The sequence below is a fragment of the Nyctereutes procyonoides genome, unplaced genomic scaffold (assembly GCF_905146905.1).
Source record: "Nyctereutes procyonoides isolate TBG_1078 unplaced genomic scaffold, NYPRO_anot_genome, whole genome shotgun sequence".
In the NCBI taxonomy this organism is placed as follows: domain Eukaryota; kingdom Metazoa; phylum Chordata; class Mammalia; order Carnivora; family Canidae; genus Nyctereutes; species Nyctereutes procyonoides.
Window position 1 is genome coordinate 15,047,351 of NW_026575044.1, and position 22,460 is coordinate 15,069,810.

The window sequence follows — 22,460 nt, forward strand, 5'->3', positions numbered from 1 at the left end:
TCTGAGCCCACCACCTTACTGAAATGGGAAGTGGACCTAGGGGGGTGGGGCCCGCCGGCAGTCGGGTTGGGCGGGGGGGCAGGGGGGTGCTGCAGTTAGGCAGCTGTCCAGAGAAGCATCATGTGGCTGTGGCCCCCCCAAACAACCTGGGCACCGGTGCGTGCTCCTTAGTGCTACATTCATTCATCCTCTTGTTCTCTGTCCTGCTCCTCACTTCATTTTCCCAGATGTATATATTATGAACCAAACAATATGCATGTATTCAGACAGGTTCCTACTGTTTCTCTCCTATTTCTCACTCCCCCACTTATCCCTTAGTTCCTGTTTGACCTTATCCTGTCCTGCTGCAATTCTTTTTTTCTTTTTTTTTCTTTTTTTTTTTAATTTTTAGCTCCCAGCACTTCTCTCAATAAGTCCAAGTCCTCCCTCAACTACACTGTTTTCCCCACAGGTGTGGCAGCACTGTGACTGTATGGGGGTGAACTCCGACGTGGAGCATTACCTGTGTGAGCAGTGTGACCCGAGGCCTGTGGACAGAGTAAGCTGCCCTCTGCTGATACTCTGATCTACACGTAGAAGGTTTAGCACATGCTATCTTACCTGCCCAGCTCCTGATGCGCTGAATTTACTTTGATAAGTTACTCAACCTGGACCTTAGTTTCTTATACTTAACACTAGGGTAATAAATCTGCCCTTTCTTTTCTCAAGTGTGTGGTCAAAGGGGAAATAAAATACTTAGAAACCTGTGGAAGGAATGGTACTATATAAACACTGTCAATTTTCCATGAGGGAAGTACTTGTGAAGTCCAGAACTCGAGTACCATAAATATCTCTTGCGTTAAGCAATGTTGACGTGAAAGGAGCATGATTCCGAGTCAACACAGGTTAGTCTTAAACCCACCTTCCAGGACAGATGGTGGATGGAGTAACTTGCCCAAGTTACTGAGTTTTTGTCCTGGTTCTGCTATGTTTATATGTGTGATCTCGGGCAGGTCTTTTCAATGAAAGGAAGTGTTTTAGGCGGTAGTTCTTAACAGCAGTGTTGTTATTTTGAGCGGACATTTCTGTGCTGTGAGGGAATGTCTGACTTCCCTGGCCCTTGGGCACTGAACGCTGGTAACTTTCCTGAGTCATTATGACAATCAGTCCTGTTCACACATTATCATGCTCCCAAGGGGGTATAAGAGCAGCCACATAGTTAGTGCTTCATGCAGCTAGCTTGGGATACTTGGCCTGTCAGGTTTGTTCTCTGCCTTCACACTCCCAGTTCAACTTCAGTTGCTTTCATCTTTGTTCGCATGTGTGTTGTGTTGAAATGACTAAACAGTAAGTGTTAAGTTGTTTGCAAATTCTGGGTTTGAGGTCTTTTCCTCTTGAATGGAAATCAGTAGGCTGGATATAGTCACTGCAGCCCTTATCTGTTAGCTTTCCGTTCTTACCAGGAGGTACCCATGATCCCTCGGCCCCACTATGCCCAGCCCGGCTGTGTCTACTTCATCTGTTTGCTCCGAGATGACCTGTTGCTTCGTCAAGGTGCGTACACAGAGCTGACTCTACCTTTCTGAGTGCTAGGAGTATCTGCTCTCTGCATAGTAGTTACTGTCACCATATGACCTTGAATTCAGTTGACCCTTTGACAATGCAGGGTATAGGAGCACCAACCCCCTCCCACAATCAAAAATCCACATACGGGGATGCCCGGGTGGCTCAGTGGTTGAGCGTCTGCCTTTGGCTCAGGGCGTGATCCTAGAGTCCTGGGATCAAGTCCCACATTGGGCTTCCTTCATGGAGCCTGCTTCTCCCTCTGCCTGTGTCTCTCCCTCTCTATCTCTCTCTCTGTCTCATGAATAAATAAATAAAATCTTAAAAAAAAAATCCAAAAAAATAAAATAAAAATAAAAAAGATCCACATATGACTTTTGACTCCTCCAAAACCTAACTACTAATAGCCTACCGTTGACCAGAGACTTATTGATAACATATAAATAGCCAATTAACACATATTCTGTGTGCTATATGTATTTATATACTGCATACTGCATGCTTACAATAGAGTAAGCTAGAAAAAAGAAAATGTTAAAAAAAAACCATAAGGAAGGTTTTTTTACATTATATCTACCGTAATTCATCAAAAGTCTGAGTATAATTTGACCCATGCAGTTCAAACCCATGTTGTTCAAAGGTTGACGGTATAGGTTTGTATGTCCTTCAGTCCTTAGGCTTTTATACATTTCTCCTCCACCAAATAAAACTTAATTGGGAGAAACCAGGAGATCATAAAGCTAATTTTAGGACTGAGAAAAACATATAGGATTCTAAGAGATGGGAGACCTCTCTCATGCCATTCTCATAGTCTAGAATTGATGATCATCGCCATTAGACTCCCAGTTGTAGCTCTCTGTATCTGTTGTTTTAGATTTCCAGCCCTTCTGTGTAGACCTTGGGTCGGACCAGTGGACATCTAACAGAGTTCACAGGCATCATTTAATTTGTCCTGTGCCTTCCTAGGTGATTGTGTGTACCTGATGCGTGATAGCCGGCGCACCCCTGATGGCCACCCAGTCCGCCAGTCCTACCGACTGTTATCACACATTAACCGAGATAAACTTGACATCTTCCGCATTGAGAAGCTCTGGAAGAATGAAAAGTATGTGTTGAGGTCCTCTCTCATCTTCCAGCTCTGCCTTCCAGCACAGAGCTGAATATCGCCTAGGATCTTGCCAGTTTACTAAACCTCTCCCTTTCTTCCTTAGAGAGGAACGGTTTGCCTTTGGTCACCACTACTTCCGCCCCCACGAGACCCACCACTCTCCATCCCGCCGCTTCTATCACAATGAGCTATTTAGGGTACCACTCTATGAGATCATTCCCTTGGAGGCTGTGGTGGGGACCTGCTGTGTACTAGACCTTTATACATACTGTAAAGGTAAGTGACCTGAGCTGCTGAAGAAATGACCTCCTGTCCCCTACTCCTTGCTCTCCAATTACCACTCTGTTCTTACTGTTCCTGTCTGATCAAAGATTGTCCCAGACCAGCTGCAAAGCTTCTTTTACCTAGCACTTAGTACTCAATAAATGTTAATCCTCCCTCTTTTTTTAAATTTAGTTAGCATTTCTTAATAATGTGTACTTGGCATTCTATTAGTATCATCACAATGTATGTTCTTCCACCCACCCACTCCAAAATCCCGAAGGCCAGCGTCAACTCTGGACATTAAACAAATCAAAAAAGCACACTAGCCTTTTAAGCATTATGGTTAGCAGTGTAGGCTGTGTAGTCAATCAACTTTACATTCCAGCCCCACCACTTTTTACCTGTGTGTCCATGGGCAAGTTAACTAATCTCCTGGCAGTGGGAATTCATACCTATCCTAGTGTTTTGTGAAGATTAAATGAAGTAATGTACAAAACAGTTGGCCCACTTTGGGCTCACAATCACTACAGTGTCCCCTCCCAATCGTGTGGGCTCATCTCTGGGCAGTTCAGGGTGAAGGAGGGGAAGACAGGAGGGTTCTTTAACAGTATTTGAACTCCTAGGGAGACCCAAAGGAGTGAAGGAGCAAGACGTATACATCTGTGACTATCGGCTTGACAAGTCCGCACACCTGTTTTACAAGATTCACCGGAATCGTTATCCTGTCTGCACCAAACCCTACGCCTTTGACCACTTCCCCAAGAAGCTCACTCCTAAAAGAGATTTCTCAGTAAGCCCCGTCCTCTTACCTGTCATGTTAAGGCAGTATAGTTTGTGCATGAAATCCCTAGGGTAGGAACCTTCAAGCTCTCTGCTTCTTCATCCTGTTAGTCCATCCCAAACTCAGGGAATCTGTCTGTAGGTGGGATTTTTTTTTTTTTTTTAAGTAGGTTCCATGCCTAGCAAAAATTATGGCCGCTCTCCTGGAATGTATAGAAACCATCTAACCAGAAACCAAACTCCATGTCCCTATTCTTCATATAATTATGTTTTTGGATTTTTCTAAACAGTATTTATTTTATATTTTCTCTCCCACCACCACACCCTCATCTAGACTTCTTTGGTCTTGCTTGCTCAGGCAACAGCTCACAGATTAGCTTTGAAGCCCCAACCTTAACTACTTAGATGTTAGGATACAGCAGACAGGATTGGGAGCCCGTCCCTCTCCCTGTCACTATAGGCTTATAAGACACCAAAACTACCATGGTGTCTTGTATTGGTACAGTACCCAAAAATTGAAAGAATTTCTGACATTAAAATACAGCCTCCCAGCTCATCAGCGCTTTAGCCCTGTTTTCTGCTTCCTTTATTTCCTTCCCTCCCCAGCTCCCTTTTCCTGAGCTGGCCCCGGGTCATCTGATCCAGCTTCTGCACTACACTTACCACTTCCCTTTCTTTGCAGCCTCATTATGTCCCAGACAACTACAAGAGGAACGGAGGGCGGTGAGTCCCCTGGGATGTGAGGAGAGCCTATAAGGGGTTGGCCAACTACTTGGGTGGAGCAAGAGAACCGCCACCTGCCCACTAGGCCCCACCCGAGGACTGGGGATGCTCTGACAGAGTAGCCCAGGGCAGTGGTATCAGTAGGCACAGTCTGCTGAGGGAGTGTTAGGGTTAGGGAGAGAGGCTTATAAGGAATAGAGAGAAGAAAAAGAAGATTTGGAACAGAACTCTAGACAGATTTCTGAAAGCTTTTCTCATTATCCCGAGGGGTATCAGTTCTTGGGACGTCTGTCAAGGACCTGCCATCAAGTAGCTGTCAGGTGCAGAGTTTTCACTGAGCATTGTGGGCATGTAGCTTTTTTTTTTTTTTAATTTTTATTTATTTATGATAGTCACACAGAGAGAGAGAGAGAGAGAGGCAGAGACATAGGCAGAGGGAGAAGCAGGCTCCATGCACCGGGAGCCCGACGTGGGATTCAATCCAGGGTCTCCAGGATCATGCCCTGGACCAAAGGCAGGCGCTAAACCACTGCGCCACCCAGGGATCCCTCTAGCTTTTTATTTATGCTGGTTTTACACATGACAGTCTTGTTCTTGGAGAGCAGTGAAGGCATTCCTTCAGTTTCCTCGCATTTTGGGTGGGGATGTTGACAGCTGCACTGATCAGCTTACAGTGAGGGCAGAGTCCTAGGTGATATGCATGAAGAAAGAGTCAGGAAAGGTAAACACTCCATGTAGATTTTCACTGTAGTTGGACTATAGGCATCAGGAGGTTGTGCCATCCTTCTCTATACTAAGGAAGCAATCAGGACTAGCTAAGCCATTTTGCCAGCTCTGGGGTATTGTATGGATTCCTTGGATTCATGAAAGAAGGAAAATTGAGTTTTATAATTAGAAAATAGATTTCAGGGATCCCTGGGTGGCGCAGCGGTTTGGCGCCTGCCTTTGACCCAGGGCGCAATCCTGGAGACCTGGGATTGAGTCCCACGTCGGGCTCCCGGTGCATGGAGCCTGCTTCTCCCTCTGCCTATGTCTCTGCCTCTCTCTCTCTCTCTCTATGTGACTATCATAAATAAATTTTAAAAAAAAATTTAAAAATATTAAAAAAAAAAAAAAAGAAAATAGATTTCAAAGAAAGGTAAGGATTTGCCCAAAAACGGTGATGACCAAAGCCAAGGCTCTGAAGAGCTAGACTCAATCTCAAGCCAACCTGAGGTCCCTCCCCACCCCGTGCCCTGCAGGGCCTTAGTCTAAATTCCCACATCCCTTTGGCAGGTCATCCTGGAAGTCTGAGCGCCCAAAGCCACCTCTAAAAGACCTGGGCCAGGAGGATGACGCTCTGCCCTTGATTGAAGAGGTTCTGGCTAGCCAGGAGCAAGCCACCAATGAGCTGCCCAGCCTGGAGGAGCCAGAACGGGAGGCGGCCCCTGTGGAAGTCAGCGAGGGTGAAAAGAAAGCAGAGGAAGGTGGTCCAGAATCTCAGGCTGCCTGTACCCCTGAGGAGCGACGACACAGCCAACGGGAGCGGCTCAACCAGATCCTACTTGGCCTCCTGGAAAAAATCCCTGGGAAAAATGGTGAGACTCAGGCTCATGTCTAGGATTTAAGAGAAAGGGGAAATTAGTGAGGAAGGAATGAAAAAGGACAACTTATGGAACACCTGGGTGGCTCAGCAGTTGGGCATCTGCCTTTGGCTCAGGATGTGATCCCGCATTGGGATCCCTGCATGGAGCCTGCTTCTCCCTCTGCCTGTGTCTCTGCCTCTCTCTCTCTCTCTCTCTCTCTCTCTCTCTGAATAAATAAATCTTTAAAAAAATAAAAAATAAATTTTAAAAAGAAAGAAAAAGGACAACTTAGCATTACTTGCCCGGGATGGAATATATTCTGTGAAAACCTCCTAGTTCCCCATCCCAAGAAGGGCACTGTGGGCAGCGAGGGGCCCCCAGCCCCCAGAGAACGTCTCTCCTGAGGCTGTAGGCAGACCTAATGTGCTTTGAGGTCGGAAAAGGAGTCACTGGACTCCTATAACCTCCTTAGAGCTCAAATCTGGAATGAGGAACAGGAGGGTGGTGTTTGATGATCTCTTTGGTTCTGTTTTCAGCCATCGATGTGACCTACTTGCTGGAGGAAGGGTCAGGCAGGAAGCTTCGAAGGCGCACTTTGTTCATCCCAGAGAACAGCTTTCGGAAGTGAGCCTCCAAGGAGAAGCTCAAGCATCTGCAGTCAGCGGAGCTAACGATCCTGCCTCGTGTTCTCTTAAGTGTAGACAGGGGTGGGAAGGGGCCATCCAGCACAGGGAAGGGGCCATGCTGTTGACATTAGGGTACTTAAACCTTGGAACTAGTGGAGAAGAGGGGGGTCTGGAGACTACAGTTTGGTTTAACTTGTTTTCCTCTCCACTGCTTCACCCTGAGGGTTCATGGTGGGAGGAGGACGGAGCACCCTGGGGACGATCAGAGCCTTGTTGGGACTGTATAGCACTTGCCCCTGCCCCCAGCTTGGGTCTTTCCATGTCATCCTCTGATCCCATGGGCGCTGCTGCCAAGCTGCTTCCTGTATCCGGTATAACTCACAGTCCAGGGAGGGGGGAGCCCTGGCCTGCCTCTTCTCTGTGGGCTCCGAGAGCTACCCCAGAGACTTCAGACAGAAATAATTGCTGGGGCCCCTTTCCAGAAAGATCTCTCTCCTTTCTTGCCCAATCAGGTCAAAGCAAAACGTGAACAGACAAGTCAAAGCACTTGCATCTGCTGCCCTGCTCCCTACCTCTCCTCCCCTGAATGTAATCATGGAACAGGGAAGAGCCCATGGGGTCAGAGGGCACAGGACTTACTGTAACAATTCTTGTTTTAACCTTCATAACCTGCCGAACCTATTTTTTTTCTAATGAGGAGGCCTGGCCCCGCCAGCACATGTGCTGTTCCTGCACTGGGGCTCATGTGTGTCTGCCATGTGAGTCGAGACTCGTCTCAGAACAGACTCCCTGTAAACCCTCCATAGAAGTGGACTCTAACCCCCCAAAGTCACTACACAGACTGTTGAACAGTGTTCACCTGTCAGAGTGCTTGTCATGAGTGTACATCATCAATTTAAAACACTACTCTTGTTTTCTTACCACATGGTTTTCAGTGCCCGCCCTACCCCTCACCCCCTATCCCACCCCCTCCAGCCTCCTGGCAACACAGTGGCAGGAGGACGTCAGGGTGTCCCCTTCCTTCCCATTTTCTGGGCCAGAACTTACCAGACAATACTGTCTCTTTAAAAATAAAATTTAAGAAGCTTTGCTTTGTTGTCTTCTCAGACATACATATGCATATGTTTTAGATGTTCTTATAAGAGAAAAGATGGTTTTTAAATGTGCCAAGTTGTGTGTGTATATATATATGTATGTATGTATGTATGTATATATATCTGCTGCGTGACTAGGAAGCAATACAGCAGTAACACGTCCCGTCACTTCTCTCTAATCCCGGACCAATGCTGTCCTCACTGTACATTTCCCCTGATGATGACAACGCTCTGACTTGTTTAGGTAGAAACATTGGCACCTTCCATTCCATTGAATCTTTTTTTCTTTTTCTCCTTTCTGTGTCAATCTTGAAGGAAAACAAAACAAAAGAGACAGGGGATGCCAAAGATCCCCTTGAGCAGATAAAAAGCAGAATAAATATTTTATTAAAGAAAAAAGAGAATTAAGAAAATAGTTTGAAGTATTTTCTTACTGTAGAGAAGCACTGTACATTACAACGAGACCTGGGTATAAGATACTCACGTGTGGAGCTGGAAACGTCGCATGTCCACGCCCATTTAAGTGGTTCCTTTTGGTTTTCTTTGCAGGGAGCTGGGTGGGAGGGGGTGGGAAGCAGGGGCACTTTGGGGTCTCCTTTTAGTCAAAAAGCAGGAAAATGACAAGAAAGAGATTAAAATTCAATATTTCCTTGAATAGTGTTAAACACTAAAATTTTAAAGACAAAAAAAAAGAAAAAAAACTTTGTACAATGTGAGAACAGAAGCAAAAGACACTACGCTCTGTCATCTTATCTTTCTTTTGTTGAAAGACTAAAAACTGTTTTTTAGACAATCAAATGTTAGGTAAGTGCAAAAACTTGTTTTTTCTTACTGGTGTAGAAATTAATGCCTTTTTTTATTTTTCGGTTATTTTATAATAATGAAATAAAAAGAACCCCCTAGCTGCCAGGCGGGTTTTGGTGTTTGAAATGCGGGGCAAAGCACTACATCACTGCAAATAGATACAGAGTTAGTCTGCATGTCTGTAGGCTGTGTGATTGCGGAAAATATAAATGCTGCTAATATATTTCCTTTTTACAAAAGCATATCTAAATAGATGATTGTTTTGATGTTAATCTTTGTAAATTATGTATTACCAATTTTAACATTGGATGTAATTGCATAAAAAGCTTGCATCTCAATCCTTGAAAGTCTAGTATTAAATGGAAAAAACTTTTCCTAACAACAGAGTGGTGAGCTTGCTGTTTTTTCCCCTTTCCCGCCCTGCATTTATCTTCAGGATTTCCTTCCTCTGTCCTTGTTTCCAGAGAGATCTTTCTTAAAACCATATCATCAGTGTCCTGGGCCCCCACAGGGACACTCACCGCCGTCGACTAGGAGACAAAGCCCATTTCCTCTCTGTGAGGATTTTTTTGGTCGGAGCCCAGCCTAACCAATCAACAGGATAATCATCAAGCCCTCTGTCCTCTGCACCCAATCACACATCACCTCATTCGGGATTCATGAACAAACCCCAGGCTTGGTGACAGTAGGCCACTGTGTCAGACCATTTCCATCCTAAGCAGTTAATGCATATTCATTTATTAATCTTCACAACAGTCATTTTAAGTAGGTACTCAAACCCAATTTCATAGACGAGGGAACTGAAGTAACACAGAGGTTAAGTAACTCGCCCAGGATCATCTAGCTAGTTAGATAATCCTGATAGCCCTCTGTGGTTACTATTCCCATTTAGTAGAAGTGAAAACTGAATCTCAGCAACTTGCCAGAGATCACCTAGGAACTAGTGTTGGATTCATAATTCCAAAATCATCATGTTCATCTGCAAGTAGAAGAGTGTCACAAATAGCCAATGTGATCCTACTAAGGAAGATAAATCCACTCCTGCCAGCAACTGAAGGACCCAATGGAACGTTGTCCCAAACATTGATCCGCACTGCAGCTCTGAGTTCAGCTAGAATGGTTATTCAAGCACCAAGACCACAGACTGCGTTCCTGGGATGCAAGGATGGTTCAATGTTTGCAAATCAATCAACATGATACATCAGTAAGAGGATAAGAATCATATTGCAATTGATGCAGGAAGAGTGTGTGACAAAGTACAACATTCAACCATGATAATGCACAGCTAACATCATACTCAATGGTGAAAAAGAGTTTTCCCCTAAGGTCAAGAAAAAGAAAAAAAAGACAAGAATGTCCACTCTCACCACTTTTATTTAACATAGTACTGGAAGTCCTAGCCATAAGCAATCAGGAAAAAGCAATAAGGCCATCCAAATTGTTAAGTAAAACTTTCACTCACTATTTGCAGGTAACATGATACTACATACAGAAATCCCTAAAAATCAAAAAACTACTAGAACTGATAAATGATTTCAGTAAGGTTGCAGGATACAAAATCAATGTACAGAAATCCACTGCATTATTACATGCTAATAATGAAGTAGCAGGTAGGGAAACTACCCCCACACACACCAAAAAAAAATCCCATATTTACAATTATACTAAAAATAATACCTAGGAATAAACTTAATGAAGGAGGTGAAAGGTCTACACTCTGAAAACTATATTGATGAAAGAGGGGTTCCTGGGTGGCTCAGATGGTTGTGTCTGCCTTTGGCTCAGGTCAGGTCATGATCTCAGGGTCCTGGGATGGAGCCCTACCTACATGAGTCTCCCTGATCAGCGGGAAGCCTGCTTCTTCCTCTCCCTCTTATGTTCTCTTGCTCTCAAAAAAATCTTAAAAAAGACAAAATGGGAGGTTTTTGCAAATGACATATCCAATAAAGGGTTAGTATTCAAAATACATAAAGAACCATAACTCAACACCAAAAAGTAATTTAAAAATAGGCAGAAGAGGGGATCCCTGGGTGGCGCAGTGGTTTGGCGCCTGCCTTTGGCCCAGGGCGCGATCCTGGAGACCCGGGATCGAATCCCACGTCGGGCTCCCGGTGCATGGAGCCTGCTTCTTCCTCTGCCTGTGTCTCTGCCTCTCTCTCTCTCTCTCTCTATCATAAATAAATAAAAAAATTTTAAAAAAATAGGCAGAAGATATGAACAGATATTTCTCCAGAGATGACATCCAGATGGCCAACAGACGCACGAAAGTGTACTCAATATCATTCATCAGGGAAACGCAAATGAAAATCACAATGAGAATTGCCAGAATGGTTAAATTCAAAAACAAGAAACAGCAAGCCACTGTGGCAAACAGCATGGAGGATCCTCAAAAAATTGAAAATAAAATTACCATATGATCCAGTAATTCCACTATTGGATATTTGCCCAAAGAATATGAAAACACTTATTTGAAAAGATATATGTACCCCTATGTTTAAGATTTTTTTTCAAGTGATCTCTACACATAACATGGGGCTTGAACCTGCAACCTGAGAGTGATAGCTGCATGCTCCACTGACTAAGCCACTCAGGCGCCCCCACCCCTATGTTACTGCATTATTACTTACAGTAGCCATATTATGGAAGCAGCACAACTCTCCCTTGACGAATGAATGAAGTTGTATACATACTTAATATAATATTATTCAGCTGTAAAAAATGAAATATTGCCATTTGCAACAACATGAATGGATCCAGAGGGTATTGTGCAATAAGAAGTAAGTCAGAGGCACCTGGGTGGCTCAGCGGTTGAATGTTTGCCTTTGGTTCGGGTGGAAATCCTGAGGTACTGGGATCGCATCAGGCTCCCCACAGGGAGCCTGCTTCTCCCTCTGCCTGTGTCTCTCGTGAATAAACAAATAAAAATCTCTAATAAGTCAAAGATAAATACCATGTGATTTCACTCAAATGTGGAATTTAAGAGACACCTGGGTGGCTCAGTGGTTGAGTGCCTCCCTTCAGCCCAGGGCGTGATCCTGGAGTCCCAGGATCAAGTCTCACTTTCGGCTTCCTCCATGGAACCTGCTTCTCCCTCTGCCTGTGTCTCTGCATCTCTATGTCTCTCGAATAAATAAAAATTTTAAGTGAATTTAAAAAACATAGGAAATTTAAAAAGAAACTCAAAAACAGACTTCACTTTAGAGAACACACTGCAGGTCACCAGAGGGGAGGTGATGGGGGTGGGAGGCAGAGGGTAGGGGAGGGGAAAAATGATAGGGTCTGAGAGTCCATTTACCATGAACAGAATAATGAATGGAATTACTGGATCACTATACTGTACATCAGAAATTAGGGCAGCCCGGGTGGCTCAGTGGTTTAGCGCCGCCTTCGGCCGTGGGCATGATCCTGGAGACCCGGGATCGAGTCCTGTGTTGGGCTCCCTGCATGGAGCCTGCTTCTCCCTCTGCCTGTGTCTTTCTCTCTCTGTCTCTCATGAATAAATAAAATCTTAAAAAAAAAAAAGAAGAAAGAAGAAAAAAGAAGAAGAAAGAAAGAAAGAAAGAAAAAGAAAGAAAGAAAGAAAGAAAGAAAGAAAGAAAGAAAGAAAGAAAGAAAGAAAGAAAGAAAGAAAGAAAGAAAGAAACTAGTATCACACTGAATGTAACCTACACTGGAATTTGAATTGTTAATTAATTTTTTAAAAAAGAGTTGGCCAGGATCCCCGGGTGGCTCAGCGATTTAGTGCCTGCCTTTTTTGGCCCAGGGCACGATCCTGGAGTCCCAGGATCGAGTCCCACGTCGGGCTCCCATCATGGAGCCTGCTTCTCCCTCCTCCTGTGTCTCTGCCTCTGTCTCTCTCTCTCTCTCTCTCTCTCTCTCTCTCTCTCATAAATAAATAAATATTTTTTAAAAAAAAGAGTTGGCCACAAGCCAACTGGACGTCTGTCAGCTCCCACAAGGACATGAGTCTCTCTTGTTAGGCAACACTCTTGTCCACACGCTGTCAGTTTTTCTTTTTTATCCTTATGTCTTAAGCATTGGTACCCAGTACAACTGTTCTAAGTAATATGTGACCATAACAAAGTTACATTTCCTAGTCATATTTGCTCCATTTCACGATGCTCTGCAAGGAGGTCTGCGGGTCTTACCACTGAGACCACTAGACCACCAGCTCCCAGTGACATGCTAGGTAGCACCACTCTTCTAGGTTCTTCCCAGTGGTTAGGATGACCCATTGTGAAGGCCAGTGCACAGGGCTAGGGTCAGGACAGGGCAGGTGGGGTCAGGAAAGCAGAGGCTCTGTTGCGGCCTACAAGAATCATGGGTCTCCCATGTGCGTGTCACACTGAGAAACACTGGTCCCAAAGTCAAAGTAACCCCAGTCTGGCATGTGTCCTGTTGTAGAACCTCATTATAAAGATAAAAAGCAGGACACTTGGATGGCTCAGCAGTTGAGCGCCTGCCTTAGGCTCAGGGCGTGATCCTGGGATCCAGGATAGAGTCTTGTATCGGGCTCCCTATGAGGAGCCTGCTTCTCCCTCTATGTCTCTGCCTTTCTTCTCTCTGTGCCTGTTTCTCATGAATAAATACAGAAATCTTTTTTAAAAAATAAATAAGGGATCCCTGGGTGGCTCAGCGGTTTGGCGCCTGCCTTTGGCCCGGGGCGTGATCCTGGAGTCCCAGGATCGAGTCCCGCATCGGGCTCCTAGCATGGAGCCTGCTTCTCTTTCCTCCTGTGTCTCTGCCTCTCTCTATCATAAATAAATAAATAAATAAATAAATAAATAAATAAATAAATAAATAAATATCTTTAAAAAATAAATAAAAATAAAAAGCAATTGGAGAAGCTTCAGCAACGTGAGCACTTAGACCATGAAGGCAACAGATTCCAAGGCTTTCAGTCCAGTGTGAGAAAGGGTGTATTGGAGTCAACCCAAGAGGTCAGGTCTCAAAGCCAGAAGGCAGCCAAAGCCAGAGCAAAACTAAGGAAGGAGTAGAGGAGTCCCCAGAAGGGGCCAGGAACTGGGAAGTCCATGCCTGAGGATGGCCCCTCCTCCTCTCCCTGTGCCAGCCTGTTGTCACCTTGACCCAAGTTCCCAAAGGTGGAACAAAATTTGTCCAGGGTCCTTTCCCTGTGTTCACCTCCTGGTCCTGTGTCCCCTGACTTTCCTGACTTCTCACCTCCTGGTGGCTCTCCTGTGGGCAGTTACTGACCTCCCTCCCAAGCCCCACGGGGAGTTCCATGTGTTCTCTCCAGACGCAGCCTCATCCACTAACGAAGGACCTGAAATGCCATCAGGGTGCTTTCCAAAAAAAAACTGCATCACTGAGGACTGGTGACATGAAAAAGTGTCACTTCGGGGATCCCTGGGTGGCTCAGTGGTTTAGAGCCTGCCTTCGGCCCAGGGCATAATCCTGGGGTCTTGGGATTGAGTCCCACATCAGGCTCCCTGCATGGAGCCTGCTTCTCCCTCTGTGTCTCTGCCTCTCTCTGTGTCTCTGCCTCTCTCTTTCTGTGTGTCTCTCATGAATAAATAAATAAAATCTTTAAAAAAAAAGTGTCACTTCTACAACTTTCTGAGCCCTCCCAGCACCTGGCCCAGGGGTCTCAGGAACACAGGTACAGGCCCAGCCTCCCCACAGCCCCTGTCCACTGAGTGTCCTCCCCATCACCTTGGAAAAGAAGGCAACCCTGCCTTTCTGGGATCTCTGCTGGGAAGGGGGCCCCCCCTCCGTCCCCAGAGCCCCCATTCCGTAACCCAGTGACACATACACGTTCAGCTCCCACACTTTATTGGGACAATGAGGGGTAGGCAGACCAACACCAGGGGCCCCCCACGGTGGGGGGGGTCCGGACTTTAGCACCTGGCACAGCATAAGAACATAATAAATACAGGCAAGGAGGGCGGTGCGCAGGTGGGGGTGACCAGAGGTGGGAAGGACCCTTGAGGCCCTTCTAGTCTTGGGGAAAGAGGCGCACGTGGCACTGGCACAGTCCACTCAGCAGGAGGAGGCAGAGGGGCTCAAGTTCCAGTGTGTGGGCAGGAGGGGAGGCTTCCCTGTGCAGGTGGGGAAAGAGGTAGAGGGAAACTCCTTTTCATATCAGAAGAGGAGCAGATTTCACCTTACAGATGGCACGAGGGGGGAGGGAAGGTCATTTCCCATTTGCGGAGAGGGATGCGGAGAGGGAAGAAGAGTCGTTCTGTGTCCAGGCAGCTGGGCGGGGTTCTGAGGCCGCTGGGTTCCAGGGCGCAGGAGGGAGAGGCGGCCACCGACCAGACCGGTGACCGGTCTAGAGGATGAGAGAGGTGTAGCCCACGGGCACCAGCCCCTCGGCGCCATCCCGCCCACAGCGAAGCCAGTCCTCGTTCACGGTGGCCAGGACGCGCAGCACCTCCCCGCGCTGGAAGCTCAGCTGCTCAGGTGTTGCCGCCACGTGGTCGCAGAGCGTGCGCACCGCCCTTCGGGGAGCCAGAGGGGTGGGCTGGGGTGAAGCTGTCGCAGCGGGGAACTCGAACTCGTGGGATCCATCTGGGGCCGCTTATCTGACCCGCCCCCACGCCCCGGGGCTCCTATCCAACAGATGGAAACCAAGGCACTTACCTGAACCCTCCCAGCCAGGCCCTCCCCCAGGGTCCTCGGGGGTGTCACCCCCAACTTCAATCACCTTGCTCTCCATGCATCCTCCTCATAGACTCCCTGCCGACCTCCGAGGGCTCCACCCTCTCTCAGGACCACCGATCTGGGCCCGCTCACCTCTCCCTGCCCCGCCAGCAGCCAGAGGGCTTCCCAAACCAATGGCTGCTTCATCTCTAGGCTTCAGACCCCTCCCCGGCACCCAGGGTGACAGGGTGAAGACGGGTTCCCTGCCTCCAGCACTCCTTCACTGCTGCCATGTCCATTCTCCCCCCAGACACAAACAGGCCCAGCTCCTCCTCGCCATCCCCAGGGCCTCTCTGCCTCTGCTCCTGGTTCCTCCCACACAGCCACCACCCGGGGCCTTTCCTGACCCATACACCACCCCAGGCCCTCAGTCCTCTCTCCTAAAGCAGCCACCACACGTAGCTGTCACCAAGCCTCACTCTTGGGAACCTTCCCTGGCCAAAGCTCCAGGCGGGCATGGACTCCAGTGAGGTAGCCTTACTGGCCCCTGCGGAGCATAATGCCAGGCTCGTAGTAAGTACTGGAAAAATACCGTTGGACAAAGAAAAAGTCTCCAGAAACCTAATTCAGTGGCCTGAGAGCACCCAACGGAGGCCAGACTCCAGGGCACAAGCACCCCTGGCATCTAAGCTAAACACCCCCACTATAGGACGTGTCCCCACCCGGGGACATGGACAGTTCATGCAACCACTAACCAGGAGCACACCGTGTGCTACACGCCTTTGTAAAACTAAGTTCACGCTCTTATGTAACAAAAGGAGCACTTATCTGCCTTTTACACTGAAACAGGCCCAGAGACCAGAGCCTCATGCCAACAGCAGAGATGGAACGCAAGCCAACCACTGACCTCACAGTCCGAGACCTTTCATGCTTATCTCTCCCACCTGTGGGTCTGTAATCCCCACACCTGTGGTCTACACCCCCACACCTGTGATCTGCATGCCCCCACACTTGTGATCTGTACCCCCCACCTGTGGTCTGCACCCCCACACCTGTGGGTCTCCACCATGCTGGCAGCTGAGGCCTCAAGCTCCTCAGGAGACGAGCTGGTCTCAGGAGGTACCCCCCGCTTCACCAGAGCCAACACACTCACTGTCGGGGGCAGCCAGCTGGATGGTCTCCTGGAGGAAAGGAGACGGGGTCACAGAAGTCACCCAACCTCCAGAAAACAAACGCTGGAACCCAGGACTTTGGAGATGGGAAGAGGTTGGGAGTGGGTCACTGCTGAGGGAGCGTGACAGCTGCGGACTGAGGGGCCCTCAGGGTGATGAGACACCTGGGTCCAAGGTCCGCAACAACAAACACCAAAAGGGGCTATGGAAGGACAACCCTGGAGCCAGAAGCAGCCCCCTGAGATTCGGTAAAGGGCAGGCAGTAAATATCTCCAGCTTTGAGGTCAAGAGGCAACACAGAGAGTGCCCTACGGGTTCTCACACAACGAAGAGGCCTCAAGGATCCCCCGAGGTTCCCCCTGGGGCAAACAGGGTTCTGAGAAAGGATCAGAGGCCCAGCAGGAGACTGGTGGTGGCAGTACCTGGACTTCAGCGTTCCTCCGTCTCCTTCCGCCAGGCCCCCAGGCACTCCAAACAGCCTCCCCAGCCACGGACCTCGGCCGGTCGTGGCCTCCTCTGCGGGCAGGGGCCTGTCGTGGGGGCCTCCAGCCGCCGTCCCTGGACGCCAGGCCCTCCACCGGGGAAGGGGGAAGCCCTCGGTGCCCCCAGAGGCATAGACCCGGGAGGCCTGGGTCAGCTGCTCCCACCAGCTGCCCGGCGCTGGGGCACTCTCAAGGGCCGAAGGGCCAGAAGGCGTATCCCCAGGGGCTCCCCGAAGGCTCTGGGCCAGCCGCCCCCCCCAGTGCAGCACTGCGTGCACCGTCTGCTGCAGGGCAGGAGGTGAGCCTGGGGTGGCAGTGGTGGGTGGGGGGCCCAGGGGCAGGTGGTGGTGGTGCTCGAACAGCAGGTCCAGGTGGAAGGTGAGCACAGACAGTGGCTGGAGCAGGAGCAGCAGCTCCGTGGCCAGGGCAGGGCAGCCAGCCCGGGCCAAGGAGAAGAAGCCAGTGGGCAGGTACAGGAGGGACAGCAGGCCTGGGAACAGAAGGCTGATGTCAGCCCCCAGCTCAGCCCCAGGCCCATGGGCCGAGTGGTGACCCCGGAATGGCAGGAAGGAGGCCTGGCCCCTCAACGACACAATGTGGGAAGTGGGCTCCCTGGGACCCTCCCAACAAGGTCCCCAAAGATGAGGGAGACTTCCTGGGGGGAGGGGAGGTGACCACAGCAAAAGGAGGGCCCTGGGGTAAGGAGCTGGAAAAAAACACTGCCCAGGCCTGGGAAGGAGGAAGAGGCCCAACATGCAAGACTCTGGAGGTTTCGGGGAGGATCTGGCTCTTTCCTGCTAGGGGGAAACAGGACACACTAGAAGTCTAAGTCACCAAACTGGAAATGAGGATCAAGGTCCCTCTGGCACCAGGGGGACCCACAGAAGAGACAGTCCCCCCCCCCATTTTGCCCCTAGTGGGCAAACTGCCCTACCCATGGGCGACTGACCTGCATCTTCCTGGAGGCTCGAGAACCACAGCTCCAGCTGCTTGGTGCTGGAGGGGAACGGACAGGAGCTCAGGCCGGCATAGGGCTTCGGAGAGGGGAGGCCACCTCGGGGACGCTGCGTCCCTCCACCCGTGACCCCCGATGGCCCCCAAGCCATGGGAGGGGCACCAGAAACACAGCCACTCACTTGAGGAGGCCCAAGATGAAGGCGTGAAAGCGGCTGCGGCTGCTGCTCAACGGGGCTAGACGGCTGACCTGGCTGTACAGAGTCCCCAGCGCCTGGCTGCTGGCACCTGTGGACACCGCACTATCAGCCAGGACCCCACCCGCCCCTGCCCCTGCCCCACCTTGCCCTGCCCCTGCCCCACCTTGCCCTGCCCCTGCCTACCTGTGCCCCACCCCACCCCATCAGCTCCACCCCCTACCCCTACCTCGTCAGGCCTGCCCACCCCAGCACCCCCCTCAGGGGACCTCACCTGGCTTCACAGAAGCCTCCACCACGCTCCAGGGGCTACTCCTGCGCTGCCCCGTGATGAGGTCCTTCCGGAACGGCTTCAGGCCGTCCGCCACCAGGGCGTGCAGGGCCGGACAGAGGGTAGTCAGCACCAGATGCCCCACATCTGGGCTCAGACGGCTGTCCCCCAACTGGGCCTGGGGGTGGCACAACCCGCTTGTCCCAGGTGCCTGCGGCCGCCACCCCACCTACTGTTCAGGGGCCCCCACACCCTCCCCACTGCCTCGCTCACCTTCTGAACCAAGTTCCGGGCCGCCCCAAAGTGCGAGATGATCTTGTCCACGGAGGCGCTCACAGCTATCAGGAGCCCTGCAAAGGGCGGGTGGGGAGCGCACGGCTGTGTGGCAAACACCCCAGGGCCGGACACCCAGGCTCCTACAGGCCGACAGGGCGCCGAGGCCCAACAGGGCAGCAGCCAACCCAAGGGCTGGGGTCAGAGGTCCGGGCGTCCTACCTTTCTTCTGCTCCTGCAGCTGGCCGGTCCCGCTCTGGGCCTCTGCCATCCACCGTCGCTGGGCCCCGGGGACACCGGCGAACGACCAGGAACTCTGGGCTACCGCGAAGGAAGAAAGAGGCGGCACTTACCACGGTGACCCGAGGGCACCGGGCTGGCGCCCAGGTCGCCCGCAGCACCCGGGCCGGAAACTAGCAGGGACAGGGACAGGGCCCTAGGCCGGGTGGGGCGCCCCGAGCTCGCCGCCCCTCCCCCTCCGGGGCCCGCGCCAACCTCCGCCCGGACAGCCCCGCGCGCCCCGCCCAATGGGCCGGGGTGGGGGGAGGGCAGCCCGGGGAGCACGTGGGGGGCCAGGACCAATGGACAGACAAACAGACCGACTAACGGGAGTGGGAGGAGACACGGAGAAAGAGGAGACCTGGGGAGGGGAGGGGGGTAGGCTGGGAGGCGCGGGCGTGGGCCCACTGGGGTCCGGCGCCTGCTTTCCCCTCACCCCCCGAGCGAGGTAGGGGGGACTGTGCCCCCCACACCCCAGCACCGCACAGGCCCCGGCCCGCGCCCCCCTCGCCCGGGCCTCGAGGCGCGGGGCCAGGTGCCCCCCGCGGGCGGGCGGGGCAGCGCCGCCTCACCCGAGGACCCTGGGGGCGGAGGACGGGCTCGGGGGGCGGGGGACCCCGCGGGCGAGCCCGGGTCCGTCTTACGTAGCCTGGGCGGAGGCGGCGGGCTCCTGGTCCGGCGGGAGCCCTTCTGCGGGCGCGGCGGTGGTGGCAGCGGGGGGGCGGGCACCTGGCGGGGCGGGGGGGCCGCGGCGGGGAAGGTGCTGCTTCTGGGAAAGAGCGGGGAGAGCAGCAGGGCCAGCTCGGGGCTGGCCAGGCAGGGCAGGGCCCCCCGAGCCGGGGGCGAGTGCGCGCCCACCGGGGACTGGCGGACCGGCAGCAGCCGCTCCTGCGGAGGCCTCGGCGCGCCCAGTAGCCGCAGCCCCGCGCGGGGAGGGCCGGCGGGACGCGCGGGGAGCGGAGTCCCCGCCGTGCCCGCGCCCTCCAGCAGGGGGCGCGGGGCGGCCGCGGACCGGGGGGCGGAGGGCGGGCGCGGCGGGGAGGGGCCGGCTGCAGCGGGCGGGGGGGGGGAGCGAGGCGGCAGCCAGGCGGGACAGGCGGAGAAAGAGGGAGCAGAGAGTTAGTGCCACAGCCCGGCGGCCCCCCAGGTCCCCCTCCCGGAGCGCTCGCCGTTGGCGGTGCGGGAGGCGGTGCGAGGGGGGCGGGAAGGGGGCGGGTGGCCCAGACGGGGAGCGTGGGGCGGGCCGGAGGCGGGGGGTAGGGAGCGAGGCCGCAGCCCCTCCTACCCGCCCCCCGACCCCGCGGCTCCCCGCGGCGGCTTACCCGCGCCGCTGGCCTGCGCGCCCGGCTCCTCGGGCTCCCGGGCGGCGGGGGCCTCCTGGCCAGCCACGGGGCTGCCCGCCCTGCCCTCCTCGGGCGGCCGCTCGGTGATGGGCTGCAGCCCCGGCCGGTTCTTCCTCCTCCGCGGTGGGACGGGCGGGGGCGGGGGTCGGGGCGGCACCAAGGCCCAGCCGACCGGGGGATCCCGGGGCGGCACCGGCGGGGGCGTGGCCCGGCTCCGGGAGCGGAGCTCCTTGAAGGTGGTGACCTCCCGGGGCGGCGCCGGGGAGCCTCCCAGGGAGCCGCTGGGGGGCAGCTCGCTGTCGGGCGAGAATACGATGAGCCAGTCGCTGCGGTCCTTCTTGACCTGCGGCACCGGGGGCAGCCCCGGGCCCCGCTTGCGCTTCTGGGCCAGCTCATGGAAGGACGTGATTGTCCGGTGCGACGCCGGCTCCCCGCTGACGTCACTCCACCCCGCATCTGTTTTTGAGCTGGCTTCGGTGATAACTGGGTTGCTTTTGCAGCCGGAGTCGAGTTTTGCAGGTTCCGTTGTCCAGCTAGAGCTGCTGTTCCGGCGGATGGTGCAGCCAGAGTCAATGATCCCCGTGGCTTTCCAGCTGGCATCGGGGAGCTCCGTGTCAATTTTCCAAATGGGGTTGATTTTCCAGCTAGGTTCGGTTTTCCCAGCGTCGGGCTCCGGGAGCTCGGAGGCAAGGAGATCCTGCTCCCCTCCCTCGTCCTCTTCCTCTAGCCCCGGGGAAGGGGGCTCCTGGCAGGTGGTCAGGGTGTTGCGGTTGGAGTCCAGATCGGGGCTCCGTGGGGAGGACGCTCCGGAGCAGGAATCGGGCGAGCAACAGAAGCTGTCCGGAGAGCAGGCGCCAGGGCCTGCGGAGGCCAGCGGGGAGCCCTGCTCCAGGGGGATGATGCTGGGCTGAGGGTGGACATCCTCCTCACCTGGGAGACCCTGCGAGTACACCGAGATGGGGGACTCATCTGGACTAAGATCTGAGCAGGAGCTGAGCGAGGAGGAGCAGCCCGGGTCAGAGGGAGAGGCAGCCCCCTCCTCCTCCTGCGCTGGGTCCTGTCGATTCTCCAAGCTGGGCCCGTGCTCCTGGCAGCATCGGCAGGGCACAGCTGGGCTGTTGGAATTGGCGTCCACCAGGACCCCGCTGCAGGGGCCGCGGCTCTCCTTGCCCCCTGTGTCTCCGGGGGGAGGGGATGTGCTCAAGGACCCCTCCCGTAGCTCAGGACGGCGGGACAAGTGCAGGCCCAGGGACACATGCTGGAGGTGGATGTGGTTGAGGTTGCAGAGCAAAGCCCTCTGAGGGGACAGCATTGTGCCGGCAGCGATGAGGTGGCCTCTGGAGAGTCGGGAGGCTCGGGCCTCTCACACCGCCTACCTGGCAACCGCAGAGGCAGACCTGGAAGACAGGGAGAGTGATCCCCAGCCAGAGAGGACGCGGGGCGCGGCGGTGACGGGCAGCTGCAGCGGTCATGAAAAGCACCGGCTGCTTTGGACAGTATTTAAATAAGACGCCAATGTCCGTCGACTGACCGGTAGTTTCCACTGCAGTATTTGCAGGTGGAGCCGAAAGGAGCCCCCCGGGACTGGGGCGGGGAGGGTCAGGAAATGCGGCTGCGCTCTGGATCTCTGTGGAGGTGCGGGGGCTTGAAAAAGGATGGAGCCCAGGATAGAGCCTCGGATCGTCTCTGCTGCAGTCTGGCCCTGCACCGCACCCCCGCTTCCCCAGCCTGCCCTTCGCTCCCGGGGGAAGGGGCTGCGGGAGGCCCCGCCCAGATGCTCCGAAATCGGGTGGGGGAGGCGCGGCCAGCTTGCTAATGCAGGAGAGTAGCGGGCGAGCGTGGGGGCGAGCACCCGGCAGCTGGCAGCGCGCAGGTCCGCGGAGCAGGTGGGCCAGCAGATCTCTGCTCCGACGCCGCGCTCACCCATTCTCTCCGCGCTCGGCTCTGTCCCCCAGGCGCCACCCCACTCCTCCTCTATGCAATTTTCCTGCGCCCCCCCTCCTGCCCCACCCAGCGTGCCCGGATGCGTCCCCCCTCACCTTACCCGGGTCCTCCAGCGACCGCTGCAGCCCGGCTCCTCCACGACTCCCAAGGTCCCAGTCGGACCGCACCGACTGGATGGGGGACGCCAGGACGACCCGCCGGCGCTGCACAGCCGCGCCCCTTCACGCAGGGGCGGGGCGGGGCTCAGACCCCGCCCCCAGCGCTTGACGTCTCGCCTGTGTCACCCATCCAGGCTCCGCGCAGCTTTAGTCTTAAGCTCTAGGTCCCAGGGGTCCTGAAGGCAAGACCCTGGTCCCGGCTTCCGCGCGGCCACCCCAACCCTGACTTCTCCCGACAGAGCTGCGGCGCAGGCCGGCACCAGTCTCCCCAAACCCTG

At 53.4% G+C, this 22,460-nt stretch overlaps 2 protein-coding genes across 10 annotated transcripts in view; one reads left to right on the forward strand and one right to left on the reverse strand.

Moving 5' to 3' along the window:
- The window catches only part of ASH1L (ASH1 like histone lysine methyltransferase), a 176,288-nt gene extending 168,590 nt beyond the window's left edge, over positions 1-7,698 (forward strand). For all 4 annotated transcript variants that reach the window (XM_055323449.1, XM_055323448.1, XM_055323447.1 and 1 more), the window contains 8 exons: positions 452-538; positions 1,443-1,533; positions 2,509-2,647; positions 2,754-2,926; positions 3,538-3,704; positions 4,377-4,417; positions 5,693-5,994; positions 6,519-7,698. In XM_055323449.1, coding sequence (XP_055179424.1) covers positions 452-538; positions 1,443-1,533; positions 2,509-2,647; positions 2,754-2,926; positions 3,538-3,704; positions 4,377-4,417; positions 5,693-5,994; positions 6,519-6,610 — 1,092 coding nt within the window. In that variant the 3' untranslated portion in view covers positions 6,611-7,698. The remainder of the gene's footprint in view (positions 1-451; positions 539-1,442; positions 1,534-2,508; positions 2,648-2,753; positions 2,927-3,537; positions 3,705-4,376; positions 4,418-5,692; positions 5,995-6,518) is intronic.
- Positions 7,699-14,282: 6,584 nt separating this feature from the next.
- On the reverse strand, positions 14,283-22,231 carry RUSC1 (RUN and SH3 domain containing 1). 6 transcript variants are annotated; one of them, XM_055324453.1, is made up of 11 exons: positions 22,125-22,231; positions 20,060-21,477; positions 19,382-19,786; positions 18,681-18,779; positions 18,459-18,535; positions 18,189-18,363; positions 17,900-18,005; positions 17,713-17,759; positions 16,704-17,253; positions 16,141-16,290; positions 14,283-14,967 (listed from the first exon to the last, which is right to left on the reverse strand). In XM_055324453.1, the coding sequence occupies exons 2-11, from the start codon at positions 21,390-21,392 to the stop codon at positions 14,799-14,801; spliced, it is 3,111 nt and encodes a 1,036-aa protein (XP_055180428.1). In that variant the 5' UTR covers positions 21,393-21,477; positions 22,125-22,231; the 3' UTR covers positions 14,283-14,798. The 6 variants fall into 6 exon arrangements, with proteins under 6 accessions (XP_055180428.1, XP_055180427.1, XP_055180429.1 ...); XM_055324452.1 differs by having other exon boundaries at positions 22,120-22,225; XM_055324454.1 differs by having other exon boundaries at positions 16,162-16,290; positions 22,120-22,224.
- Positions 22,232-22,460: the final 229 nt, after the last annotated feature.